General features: G+C 42.3%; 1 protein-coding gene across 1 annotated transcript in view; it reads right to left on the reverse strand.

Annotated features, from left to right (window-relative positions):
* WDR70 (WD repeat domain 70) overlaps positions 1-14771 on the reverse strand; it is a 2546720-nt gene that overhangs the window by 1848830 nt on the left and 683119 nt on the right. Inside the window, exon 8 of the mRNA XM_044069907.1 lies at positions 13300-13453. Coding sequence (XP_043925842.1) covers positions 13300-13453 — 154 coding nt within the window. The remainder of the gene's footprint in view (positions 1-13299; positions 13454-14771) is intronic.

The following is a 14771-nucleotide window of genomic DNA, read 5'->3' on the forward strand; positions in this document are numbered from 1 at the left end:
TTTTGGGGTCTTTAACCCACCTTTATATATGCCTTTGTCCCGATTTCTTGCTCTAAGAGGTTGAGAGGTATGACTCTCCTCTATCATCCCATTCCCTTTATCTTCCTTGCGCCTCCTTCCTTTATTTGGGCTGTTCTAACTCTACCTTATCTTCCCTATGCCCTAGATTTTGAACAAATAATTACAGTAACAAATATTCTTATTCAATAACCTGACAATATAGGTTCATAAGCAGGTACTAGGTTATCTGCCCGAGGGCATTTATAAGCCTAGCCAGTGTGTGTCAGCTTTCACCACCCTATTGATAAATTAACTGAGCCTCTGTCAAGAAGAGCCAATGAAGTGATCCCAGGGGTGTATTTTCTATTACCCATCCACTCGTCAAGGTTTCTCTTGAAGAGTGTTAGTGAGGGGCTCTGCCTAATGTAGTTAGGAATTTTGTTCCAAAGCATGGAGAGTCTCTGTGACAGGAATCTATCCCTCCAGCATGTTCTATTTATTGTTGTGGCGAGGTTTAGCTCACTAGAGATAGTAGTTCACAGTGACTTGGATTTCTTTAGATAGAGCATGTCCAATAATTCTGAGTTGGACATGGCTTTGTAAGTCAGGCAGAGATCACCTCTGAGTAAGCGATATGCCACTGAGTACAGCCGGAGTTTTTCCAGTCGGGCTGCATAGGACATGTTTGAGGCCAGTAATCCTCTTGGTGAGGTACTTTTGTGGTCTTTCCAGATGTTGGAAGTGTCTTGTGAGGTACATCCCAAATGGGGCATTGTAATCTAGGATGGGTCTGATGAGTGACGAGTAGAGGGGCATTATAACCTCTATTTCTAGATGCGAACCCTTTAGTAATTAGATGGGCTACATAGAAGGATTTCCTAACTACTTTGGCAATATGATTGTCAAAGGAGAGATTACTATCTCTACCTGGGTCCCCAAATCTCTTATTACCTCTTCTGTATTTAAGGGGGCTGCCACCTATGTGGTAATTCATGGGTGTTTTGTTTTTCTCAAATGGGATGACTATGCATTTTTTGGCATTTAGCTTGAGACCATGACTTTGACCACCAGGTGTCTGTCTCAGTAAGGCCCTTTTGGAGAATGTATGCGTCAGCCGGAGAGTCAATTATGGCTCCCAGTTTGCAGTCATCGGCAAACTTGGTTAGCCATAGTCCTCCTGTGTTTGTCTGTACTTCTGAGAAGTATATGCCGAACAGTAGGGGTTCCAGGACCGAGCCTTGTGGGACACCACTTGTGACTGGTTTAGTCTCGGACCTGGAGCCTGCTATTCTTACCATGTGAGTTCTGTCTGTAAGCCAGTTGGCAACCCATCTCGTGAAGTACGAGTTTATGTTCAGGCTGGTGAGTTTTTCTATAATTCCCGAGTGAGGAATGGTGTCAAAAGCCTTGGCAAGGTCAAGGTAGGTTGTGTGAAACACCTTCCCCTCATCTATGGCTTTGGTGACCGTCTCGAAGAAGTCAACCAGGTTTAGTAGGCATTATCTGCCCTTAACAAAGCCGAACTGGGTTGGGTCAAGTGTTTGGAGGTTCCCAAGGTCTTTGTTAATGAGTTCCATGATGATGTGCTCCATAGCCTTGCAGACAAGGCTAGTCAGGCTTATGGGGCGACAGTTACCAGGGTCAGTTGTGGTTCCTCCTTTGTGGAGCGGAATAACCGTTGCTGTGTGCCATTCTATGGGCATGTAGCCTGTGGAGAGGCTGAGGTTGAACAGTGTGTTTAGGTGGGAGGTTAGTTCGTTCTGTAGTCCATGCAAATACAGCCTGGGACACCATCTGGCCCCATTGATGCTGTGCTTATGGCTTTTGAAAGGGCTGTTTCCACCTGTGCGTCTATGATTTCTGGGACACTACACTTTTCCGGTATTGTTGTGGGCCCTTTCAGGGGTGAGAGGGGGGTGAAGTTTGCACTGAATCCATCTGTCAGGATGTTGCCAATATCAGTAGGTTCAGTATATTTTGTGCTATTTTGCACTAGCTCAGAGGATGTCTGCGAGTTGCCACTTAGATTCTTGACATACCTAAAGAAGGCTTTGTGGTTATCTTTCGAATGCTTGGCTATTTTTCTTTTGAAGTTAGCCTTGGGTGATTTTATGAAGGACCATAGTTTATAACTGATACTGATCAGGAATGTCTTTCCTTCTTGGGATTTGCTTTTTTTCTGAACTAGTTTCCTCTTTCTATTGTATAGCCTGTTTATGGCAGGGGTCCACCAAACTGATTTCCTTCTCTTAGGGAAGTGAGTCTTGGTTTTGCTAGGGATGGCACAATCCATGCATCCTTGTAGGTGCTCATAGAGTGCACTTGTAAAAGTTCCTGCATCTTGGACGCGGTTATCCTTTAGCGTGGGGGGTGTGAAACTTACCACCTCTGTCTTAAGTAAGGTGAAGTTTGCTATAGAAATGTTTTTCACTGTGGTTTCCTTGGGTGGAGGTGGTGGTGTGGTGTGGACATCCAGAGTGATTAGTTTATGGTCTGATCTAACCTGTGAAGGGTTGACCTCCGGTGCGGAACACCTGCCACCCATGTTGGTGATGACCAGGTCCAATATGTCTTCACCTCTGGTAGGAGAGTTTACCAGCTGATCCAGGGCATTTGAGTTAATAAATTCCAGGAAGCGCTGGACCTGGGAGTTTGTACTTGAGTAGTTTTCCCAGTTAACGGTAGGGTAACTGAAATCGCCCAATATCAGGGTGTTCGGTAGGACTTCCATGTTTTCCAGTGTCTCCAGAAAGGTGGAGTGGTGGTCCTGGATCATGGAGGGTGATCTGTAGCAGGCCACAATTTGCACTGCAGATTTGCCTGATGTTAGTTGCACATGGATGATCTTAGAGGTATCATGCTGCGCCACTAACCTGGAGGTCTAGGAATCCTTGATGAATTTGGATACACCCCTTCCTTTTGTGTTTCGGTCCATGTACTGTGGCCGAAATGTGTGGTATGAGCTGTAGCTTGGTAGTGCTGGGGTGCTCCGTGGAGCCTTGAACCAGGTTTCAGTTACTGAACAGATGTTGACAGTCTCCATACTGAGAAGTGCTTCGAGCGCGTGCATTTTGAGATTTAAACTCCTGGCGTTGAGTAGCATAACCCACATTTTTTATTTGTGCTATTTACGGAGGTGGGTCTGACTTTTGAGCTTTGCCTAAAAAGGCTACATGGGGGCAGCAAGAGCCTTGGCCAGTATTCGAAAGCCTAGGGGTGACAGGTGCAAGCAGTCTCTTGCGAAGCAACGAGGCTTGTCGAGCATGTCATCCCAGGCTGGCAGACACTAGATACCCTTTGAATGACAGCAGAAGCTTAGCCAATTGTTGAAATTGATCATTTTTTTTTATACTGCGGTATCATTCTTGGTGAGGGCAGGATGCTACTCAGGGTCAGGGTCATACCCGCCTGGGCTACATGATCAGAGAGCTCTTCCATGTCTCTTTACATGTAGTCCAGGGAGGTACATCTCAGGTCATTCACACCAACATGAACAATGACAGAGTCATATTTGTACTTGTTCTGGAGGGAACTGAGGTGCTTGTTTTATGTGGCGGATTCTGGATCCCGACAGGCAGCTAACAGTAACCTTCTCCTTGTCCAGCCTAGTGAGTTGGACGTCAGTGTGCCTGACTATAGAGTCGCCTATTACTAGTGCGTTAGGTATGGTATTTCACCTTAAGGGCTATGATTGTGAGGCACAATGATTTTGTGTTTTATGTGTTGTCTGGTTTGTGACGGGAGGTGCAGATTTTCTGGGTGTCTGCTTTGGAGGTCTCTGATGCTTTTGCAGTTTTTATTTAGAGCCTCCGAGTATGATTTTGTGTATTTGTGTGTATTTTTTGCCAGTGCTGGTTTAGTATGTCTGTGTGGCTGGAGGTGTGGTGCAAGTGTTAACCTTCTCCTCATGACTGCCTGTTCCAGTCTTGGGTGGAGAGAGCTTAGCCTCCAATTTAGCTATATAATTGCATCTCTCGCATATGTTAATGTTTTGTGGTAGCAAGAGAGGGTTGTCTGTGTACATGAGGCAGTTGTAACATTGCCTCAGGATACCAAGGTTCACCAGCTGGACTGGAGAGTATACCTGAAATTGCCCTTTGGTCATGTCTGAATAGTAGGGTGAGCTGCTTAGTCGCTTGGTTGGTGAGGGGTGAATAATGAGCCTTGCCCTGCTGGGCAATCAAGTGTCGGGGTATATTAGTGCTTGCTATTAGGTCTGAGCAAGTGCTGGACTGTAGGATGCTTTTTAAGTGCTTAGGTTGAGAGTTAGACTACTTTCAAGGGAAAACTGAAACTGAAGAGGAGACTTGGTGGAGCCAGGAATAATTTAGCCCTAGTTAACCGGCGCTGCCTGGACATGCAAACGCGGTTTTTATAGCAGAGAAATGAAAGAGAGAGAAATTAGCCCAAAATAGCCTATAAACTACTAACTTCTGGGCTAGAACCACTCCTCAAGGGACAGATGGCTGCTCAAAGCTCCCTCTCTCACAGGTGAGCAGAGAAACCTCATTCTATCCAAGTAAGGTATGGGCAACTCAGAAACTTGTAACACAGCCTTGAATTCAGCACTAGCCTGAAAACTGGACTATACTAGTTCATAAAGGTGGGAAACGAGGAAAACGTTTTTGAAAAGATAATGCAAAAAGTAAAAAATACACTTAAAACAGCTTTAAATGACTACTAACAGTAAAAAACACACTTAAAACAGCTTTAGATGACTACAAGCAATCAGAAAAGGCTTTTAAACAAATTACCCAATTAACCAGTAAAAAAATCTCAAAACTGAGCCCTGTTCCTGTAGTCTTCAATCAGACAAGTTCTAACTGCATACTCCTGCCATTGGGGTGCAGGGGAACCGTCTCCAAAAAGGAAGGCCTGGATTAGTGCTCAAGTTATACAAACAAAGCTAGATTCAGCAGGCCTGAATCTAGTTTATGCAACAGCAAAAGCACACTTGAGTACACTTACCATAAATGTAGATGTTCAAGTGTATTCACTGTTGCAGTCATTACATTTGGGTAATTTGCTGGCAGGTTGCCCTCAGTCGGCCTGAATTCCACAGTCTTGGGTCCTGCGTCGGTTGCGGTCTTCTCTTCCATGACGTCAGATCGTCAGGGGTATAAAACATGCAACCACCGCCATTTTCTTTAGTTTTTCTTGCCCCCGATGTCAGGTGCCCCCAAAAAGGTAGCAATAGGATATATATAAATATAAATATACATGCATCAATATAAACTTTACCTTCATCTACAAGCAAATACACCACATAGGTTGTAGAAGATAGAGAAGGAAGGATAAACTTTAGAATGACAGGGGAATGGCGGGAGGGTAACCTGGACATCTACATTTATGGTAAGTGTACACAACTGTACTATGTTCTTCATGTTTCACTGTTGCAGTCATTACATTTGGGTAGAATCCCAAAGCTATGGTTAGGAGGCTGGAGCTAAACAGCATTAGGTGCGGCTATAAGGCCCTGCAGCACTGCAGTGGCAAAGCCTGCCCAGGACTTAAGAGTAGAGAGGCAAATGGTAATGCTTTGTAAAGGTGTGAAAAGAATTCCAAGTAGCCGCCTCTAGAATGTCTTTGGTTGGTACGCCTTTGAGAAATGCTGCTGAAGCAGCTGCAGCTCCGGTGGAATGAGACCTAATGCCTTTGGGCACAGGTTTACCATGGTGTAAGTAGCAGAAACGGATGCAGTGGCTTATCCACTTTGAAAGTGTCTGCTTTGAAATCGCCTTTCCTTCTGATCCTGCAGCATATGACACTAGAAATTGCTCAGTTTTTCTTAGAGCTTTAGTCCTGCTGAAGTAGAATCTTAGCTGTCTGTGTACGTCCAAGGAATGCAGAATTCTCTCCCCTTTGTTCTGCGGATTTGGATAAAAAGTTGGCAGATTAATTGTTTAATGGTTAAGAGCCACACTGGAAACCACCTTAGGCATAAAAGTAGGATTTCTTCTCAGAGACACCCTGTCTGGGTGAAATATGATAAAAGGCTCTACAGCCATGAGGGCCTGTAGCTCTGAAACTCTTCTTGCTGAAGTAATTGCTAGTAGCAGAGCTGTCTTCCATGATAAGAACTTTATGTTAGTGGTAGCAGCTGGTTCAAATGGAGGCAGGGTGAGCTTTTCCAACACATAATTGAGGTCCCGTGCAGATAGTGGTGATCTCCTAAGGAGGCCTTAAATTTTTGGCTCCTCTAAGGTACTGCTTTAGTAAAGAATGAGAAAAGATTGGTGGCTCTGGACTGTAATGAGCCGAAATGGCAGAGGCATGGATTTTGATTGATGAGAAAGACAGGCCTTTGTCAAGCATCTCAGTTAAGTATTGTAATATCTGAGGAATATGTGGTTCTGCCACATCAGTTCCTTGTGCTTGATTCCAAGCACAGAATCTCTTCCATTTGTCAGCATAAGATTTTCTAGTACTAGGCCTTCTGGCTTCCAAAATGACATCCATCACAGATTTACTGAGAGGTGTCGTTTGTAAGATTACATGATTAGCCATGCTGCCAGGTTCAGAGTCTGTAGTTGATTGTGCAGGATCTGATTGTTTTGCTGGGACAGTAGTTGTGGTCTTTAAGGTAAGGTCCAAGCTGGGTATTGAGACAAGTTCCTTAGGATTGGGTACCAGTATTGGTGGGGCCAGTCCGGGGCAAATAATATCATCTTTGGTTTCTCTTGTCTGACTTTTAGGAGGACCTTGGGTTGAAGAGGCAGAGGAGGAAAGGAGTAAATTGATAGGTTTTTCTAACGGAAAGATAGGATGTCCACTTTCCATGCTTGTCTGTGATAAGTCCTTGTGCAGAATCTTTTCAATTGATAATTTTGAGGAGAGGCAAACAGATCTATGTCTGGGCTCCCCCATTTCTCTGTTATCATGCTGAAGACTTGTGGATTTAGTTTCCACTCGTGAGGATCCATAAGGTTTCAGCTTAAATCTTCTGCCAGAGTGTTTTGTTTTCCTGGCAGGAATTGAGCTTGAAGATGTATTTGGTAGGTCAAAGCTGTGTCCCACAGTGCCATGGCTAATCTGCAAAGGGGGTTAATGAGTGTGTGCCCCCTTGCCTGTTTATATACCACATGACTGTGGTGTTGTCCATCTTTATCAGCAGTTGTCCTGGATGAAGTAAGACCTTGAAGGCTGTTAGGGCATTTTGAACAGCTAGCATCTCTTTCTGGTTGATATGTAGATGCATTTGCTTTGGTGCCCGTATGCCCTGAATGCATCTTCCTGCCATGTGGGCCCCCCAGGCATAATCTGATGCGTCTGTTGTTAAGGTTTGGCTGGCAGGGGGTAGAGTGAAGGGCCGTCCCATGTTTTGGTGACAGGCCCTTGCCCACCATAGAAACTCCTGTTGCAGGCAGGGGATGTGAGGAATCATTGTTTCCAGACTGTGTGAATGTTGACTCCATAAACTTTTTATGTACCACTGAAGTTTCCTCATATGCAGTCTTGCATATGGAATTAGCAGGATGCAGGATGCCATGAAGCCCAGAGCCTGCAGAATATGTTTTGCAGAAGACTGGGTTTTTGTTGCCATCAGTTTGAATTAAGTAGTCAGTTGCCTTTGTTTGTCTGGCGTGAGGTAAGCCATCTGGGCAGTTGTATTCAAGCTTGCACCCAGGAATGTTATCTTTTGAGAGGGTACCAGTTGTGATTTCTTTTTGTTTATTGTGTACCCTAGGCATGTTAGAAGCCTTTTCACAAATGCCAGGTGTCGAATAAGTGTGTCCTTATTCTCTGCTTGAATGAGACAGTTGTCCAAGTAAGGATATATTTGTATACTTTTTTGTCTGCAAAAATGCAATTACTGGTGCCAAGCACTTTGTAAAGTCCCTGGGTGCAGTAGATAAGCCAAAGGGCAGTGCAGAGAATTGGTAATGCATTGAACCAGCCTTGAATCTGAGTTATCTTATGCACAACTGTCTTATTGGGACATGCAGGTATGCCTCTTTTAGGTCTAAAGTCACCAGCCAAACTTTCTTGCCCAGCATGGGCAGAAGCTGCTGTAAAGTCAGCATTTTGAATTTTGGAATGTCCAGGTATGCATTCAGAATCGATAAATCCAGTACTGGCTGCCAGGCCTTGTCCTTTCTGGGCACCAAGAACAGTCATGAGTAAAAACCTTGTCCTTTTTCCTGCTCTGGTACTGTCTGAATGGCCCCCATATCCATGAGGGACGTAACCTGTTTCTGTGCCACTGCCTATTGATTTTTTGGCAGATCTGGCCAACCATCTGCCATTGGCAGAGTGTGGAAATGGAATCTGTATCCCTGTGATACGATGTTTAGTACCCACTTGTCCTGGGTTATTAACCGCCAATTTTGTGCAAAAAGTGCTAATTTCCCCCCTGTGGGTGCTGCCAAAAGAAAAGTGCTTGGTGTAGGCAGAGAGAAGTCATTGGGATTGCTTTCTGTAGGTTTGCACTTTATTTCCTCCAGATTTGGAGGTGGATGTGCCCCATTGCTTTGACCTGTATGAGTCTTGCGCCTGGTATCTGGAACCCTTAGGGCATCTGGATTTGCCCCTTTGAGCTCTGTCTGACACAGGAAAGGACCAATTTTTTGTAGGCCAGTGTCTACTGAATCTTGGTGGCTGCACTTGTAAGAAGTCTTTAACAGTTTGCATAAAGTTAGCTTTGTCTTGCATTTTCTTTAATACCTCTTCTGCCTTAATACCAAACAGAGAGTCATGCTGTAAAGGTGGATCTAGCAATTTAGCTTTAACATGATTAGGCAAATTTTATTCCTTTGACCAGGCATGCCTCCTAATCACAGAGCCAGTAACTGCGGCCCTGCAGGAGGCCTCTAAAGAATCAAAACCACATTGCAAAGTATGCTTTCCAAATTGTTCCGCTGCATGCAATAATTTCTGCAATTCTTTATTTTTTGCACATTCTGAAATCAACATCATTTTCTGTTTCAGCAATCCCATAACATGTTGTTGGTACTTAAGCATATGAAATTGACAGTTTAAGGCCCTGATTGCCAAGGTTGCAGATGTATAAACCTTTTTTTCCCCATCTGTGCAGTGCCCTTGAATCTCTGTCAGAGGGGGTAGGATGTTTTGCTATTGAGGCCTTAACTCCCTTTGGACCCTGTGAAATAGCTTCAAGATCAGCAGCAGAGTTTCTAAATAAAAATTTATGTTAGTCAGGGACCCTGTAATATCTGTCAGGCTTACTGGGAGCCAGAGGTAAGGAGTCAGGGGTCAGGCTCGACTCCGAAAACACATCATCCACAATGTCTAAAACAGGGAGAATGGCTAAAGGCTTGTGCTGAGGGAGAAGGAAATCCATGAGCCTCTTTTTTGATTCTGAGAAGTCTTGGCTCTCCCAGCGAAAATGCTCCCTCAAAGTATGCAAGGTTTCTACAAATGAATAATCCTCAGGAGGAGATGCAGATGGAATAGACTCCTCAGCATCAGAATCTTCATAGGGAGGTAAAGATAATTCCTGATCAGAAGAGGAATCAGAAGAAATAGAAACCTGATCTGAAGATTCATAATCAGTGTCTTGCCTAAACCTCTTATCTGGAGGGGGATGGGTACCCCTGATCAAGGTAATAAGGTCTTTAGCCATTTTGATCATGTTTTTAGGCATAGAGGTCTGTGCACATGGCTCAGGTGTCGTTTTTTTAGTTTTAGAAGTTGCTTTTGTCTGATTTTGCAGCTGTTGTCGGTTTGATATACAAATGTTGAGGTCTGAATACACCCTCAAAAGCCGGTGCCTGCTCAGCAGCTCTGGACCCATCCGAGGGAGATACATCCACATGGGTGTCGGTAGAGGCCTGCGACTCGAAGGTAGTGGGTATCAGGGGCTGCGAAAGCGCCTCACTGAGTACCGGCGAATGGCTTAGGAGAAGCTCCGTCGTCAGTTTTGGATCTCGACTGCCTTTCTCTGTCCTTTTCTTTGCGTTTTTTATGTACTCCGGTAGTCGGATTGCTATCAGAACACATTTCTAGGTAGTTAAATCTGTTTCCAAAATACTTTGATGCAAAAATATACAGATGCTTAATAGTGCGTTGGTTAAATCTAGCACAAAACCCGACAGCCAGGCATGTTGTGATCAGGGCCTAGGCAAGGAATACAGTATAAATGGAAATCCTTACGAGGTATTTGCTTCCCACATGTAATACAATTAACTTTTTTCTTGATTTTACCGATGTCAGAAAAAGTTTCCCATATGGGGTACTTAGCTTTACTGAAGACTTCGGTTCTGAAACTCAAACTTGAATATTTCAATAGTCGGCCGACTGGCACTTGTGAAATGCTTCTGCTTAGGGCACCGCGCGGCAAGAAAGACTAAAGAAAATGGTGTTGGTTGCATGTTTTGTACCCCTGACGTCATGGAAGAGAAGACAGCAACCAACACAGGACCCAAGACTTTGGAATTCAGGCCAACTGAGGGCAACCTGCCAGCAGATTACCCAAATGTAATGACTGCAACAGTGAAACACGAAGAACATCAAGGCACACCAATTTCGTAAGTAACAGTTCAAATATGCAGGCACTATAAGCCTCTAACCAGAAATTTCCAGCTCAGAAGGGCAGAGTCCAGCCTCTCCTCCCACAAGAGTGCAAACCACAAACCTTAATGTAAAATAATTGGCCAGAAGCCCAAGTGCTTAAACCAGACCTAATACACTTTTAGAATATGAAGAAATAATATCGCAAAACTCCTAAAGTATTCAACAGCAAAACAGCCAAAAGCCAAAAAATCAATGAGAAACAAACTGTTGAATCCACCACGAAAAGAGTCAAAGTCCTTGTTGTATCATCCAACTTTTATTCGATAAAACAAAAGATGAGCGCTTTCACGTGCTCCATGCACGCTTCATCAGATCTAACTAATGACAATTCTTGCTCTCTCTTTATAGTTAAAATTCAGTCTTAATTGATTAATTCAGTTAAGATAATTAAGTAATTAAATCAATAAATCAATTAGAAAAATACTAATGCTTAAAGTGATCCTGTGCATCCAAACTCAAATCTCAAATCTTCCTGCAGCATACCCACAGGTATTATTTACACATTCAAACTTCATATTTGAAGTAAGAAACAGTTCAAATATGCAGGCACTATAAGCCTCTAACCAGAAATTCCCAGCTCAGAAGGGCAGAGTCCAGCCTCTCCTCCCACAAGAGTGCAGACCACAAACCTTCTTAATGTAAAACAACTGGCCTGAACCCCAAGTGCTTAAACGAGAACTAATACACTTTTAGAATAACAGACACTGAGCCTTTAATCAACAGTTACCAACTTAGAATGATGTAAACTACCTGTCCTGCCACAACAGTGCAGACCATAAACCTTCTTAATGTAAAACAACTGGTCTGAAGCCCAAGTGCTTAAACCAAAAGGCTTAGAATGATAGTTACACCAAGTGGTAATAAATACAATTGAGTACTTTTAAGATGAAGCAAAAGCAAAATAATGTGGGAAGAAACACAAATAGAGTGAAAGCAGATGAATAAAGTGCAATTTTTTTTTGTTGAGTGAGCAAATGAGATGGGCCCAGGAGGAGTATCCAAATGCAAATTTACAAGAGGGGCGGGCAGTTTCAAAGCCACCAAGATTTAACACCAAAACAAAAGCAGGGAGACTGGGTGGGGAACTAACTGAAAAAACAGAGCCACAACTTCCAGCTAGATAGTATTCAATGCAATACAAATAAATACATTTAAATGCTATATTATTTGAAAAAAGTGCAGATAAAGATTTACTTATATGCCCAGTTGATTGCAGGTAGGTCTTAGCTGGCCAAAGCTCAGAGTTTAAGCAGAAAATAATCCAAAATGTACCACTTATACAAGGCAGAAACCGAACATAAATGAAGTGAAACTTCCTCCACTTATCACTGGCTATGCAGGAATTCTAACTAGCACTAAATTCTGACAAACATCAACTGAAAAAACAGAGCCACAACTTCCAGCTAGATAGTATTCAATGCAACACAAATAAATTAATTTAAATGCTGCATTATTTGAAACAAGTGCAGATAAAGATTTACTTATATTCACTTATACGTCCAGTTGACTGCAGGTAGGTCTTAGCCGGCCAAAGCTCAGAGTTTAAGCATATTGAGTTTATGCATACTGATGATACTGCACCGCATATACTTCCCTGTATTTAAACAAAAACACATATATCCCATGCAGCTTATTTTTAATCCAAACTTTTTGTAAATAATGCAGCTGATATCAAGGATGTCTGAATAATAGAACTGTTGTTTGTGAATGAAAGTGTAAATGATGAAACGATGTAAATGATGCCCATGATGTCAGTATAATGGAGCTTTTCTCCCTGGGCAACTGCTGAAAAGGGCAAGGCTCAGACTTTCCTAGCAAACAAATGCCAACAAATAAACTAAAGGCTACTGATAGATTCCACTAGCCACAGAGACTAAAGAAAAATTGGGGGAGGGGTTTACGCTCAATGATCACTTAGCCTGAAAAGAAAAATAATGTTATAGCTGCTGCATATACTGCAGCTGGTTCCAAGGGACTGGTTGGTGAAGATAGACTCATAGTATGTCCTGGAGGACAACTACCCAAAGAGAGGCAAGTCTCCTTAGTAACTGACAGCACACTGCTCTATACAGTAAAACTGGAGTACTAAAGGAAGAGTTTAAATTTCTGAGTGAAAGGGATACAGAAGTATCAAGACATAGTTATGGATGTATGCTGGTGTTCTATAAGGGGAATACTTCTACATCTATGTAGAACTGTGCTAATATCCCACGAGGCCTGAAGGATTGCCAAACTGCTTAAAGTGATTTCAAAGGTTTACTTCCTGCAACTGACATGAGCAACCAAACAGACTACAATATAAATTGCTTGTAGAAAATGAAAATGTGGACAGAGACTAGCAAGTGAGCTTTTCTTTTGCACCCCCCCCCAATATGAACAAGGAGTTTCTTTCATTTTATATTTTGCAAATAAATCTGCATTTAGGAACTGAATTACTGGCACCAGAGACTATTCTACTGTCAGGTGCACAATGTCACTGCAGCAATACATATATTATTTTTATAAGCTACAATTGTACTTCTTAAAATTAGCATTTGGAATGGAGGAACATGGGTTGTACTTTATTTCAGTTTAAAAAGCATATAATATGCTCCAAACTCAGACATGGAATGTTGCCGATGACCTAATGAGTCTACATATATAGATACCTATACTATAGCCATCAAAAGATATTTGACACAAATTAAAATACAGAATTACAGAAATTCAGGAAATGTTTTGAGTTGCAGCTCACTGTTAAACATTTCAATATACTTTTACACATACCTTAGTGTTTGCCATATCCACAATGTACTGGTCTCCCTTAACACATTCTAGCACTTGAAAACCATCTCTGTCGAGTACTTTAGCTTGCGAATTACCAGCCACCACAAGAATTACATCCCCAGTAACACTATACTGCAAAGACTTGATATGGTGACTGCAAAAGAGAAAAACAAAAACACAAGTAAGTGTATAAGTATTGGTCATACTTCACTTAAAGTCTACCTTAGTGTATCCCTTTAGAGTGAAAGTACAGTTACATAAACAAACTTAGCATAGTAGTAGATGTTCATATAAACGCTGCTGCAGTAGCCTAAGCTACATGGGTTATATCATGCGTACGATATAACAACCAGCCTGTTTCCAAAGCTTCTTGGCACTTTCTACATGCCATGATCATTAGACAGCTCAAGCTGAGCTGACATCAGGTTTTGGGCACCAAGCCTTTCAGAGCTTTCATGCCAATAGAGAGGGAGCCTTAAGTCATGAGAGGACAAAGCTAGGGAGAGAAAAAACTACATGTTCACACACTGGCAAAACATCAAGCAAAATATAAGGTGGACGGACGGAGAGAACGGCTACTTCAGGAGTGATCATTTGACCATCTACGGTTATTGTAAGTTTACTTACACATGATCACTGCTGCAGTAGCGTAAGCTATATGGGTAGATTACCATCTTTTAATAAAAATGGGAGGAGAAAGAAGAGAAGTCAGTGAGCCTTGACCCTACCAGGATATAATTAATATATATATATATATATATATATATATATTTTTTTTTTTTTTTTTTGGGGTAGGAATAACAAAAAGTAATCAACAGAGATAAACATTTGGAAATGGTCTGGTTTGGTACAGGTTGCCCTTTCTCCTTACCTTCTCAAGAAATGAACAAATGATCACAAGTTCTGAAAGATTTTGTACTGTCACGACAGTACTGGAGTTGTCTGCGGACATCCAAGGTGTGAAGTATCCTTTAGAGGACAAAAAGATCAACTGATTGGCTTAAGGTAAACTCAGATACCAGTCTAGGAAAAAAAGAAGGATTAGTTCTAAAATAAACCCTTTCTTTGTTGAAAATGAGAGAAGATTGACTCACCATAACAGCTTGCAGCTCAGATACTCTTCTTGTAGAGTTCAGAAAAAAAAACACTGTTTACCACGTTAAGAATCTGAAGTCAGCCTGATAAGCTGGTTAAAATGGAGCAACTGTTAAGTTTTTTGAACACAAAATTAAGATCCCAAGGAGGAGACATTGGTTTGCCTGGGAAGAATCCTATGTAGAACAACGTTCAAGAGGACCCAATGGAAAACACACTGAAATGGACAACAAATGAACCTTGATGGAGAAGCAATACAGGCCATAGAATAGTAACACACCAGAGAAACACAAGTCTTCACTGGGTGCTGGTTTCTTTTGTTGATATCAACTAGAAAACCTTTTCCATTTGCTGATGTGTATGATTTTCTAGTAGCA

Source organism: Protopterus annectens, chromosome 1.part0 (assembly GCF_019279795.1).
Source record: "Protopterus annectens isolate FY-2018-M chromosome 1.part0, PAN1.0, whole genome shotgun sequence".
NCBI classification, from domain to species: Eukaryota; Metazoa; Chordata; order Ceratodontiformes; family Protopteridae; genus Protopterus; species Protopterus annectens.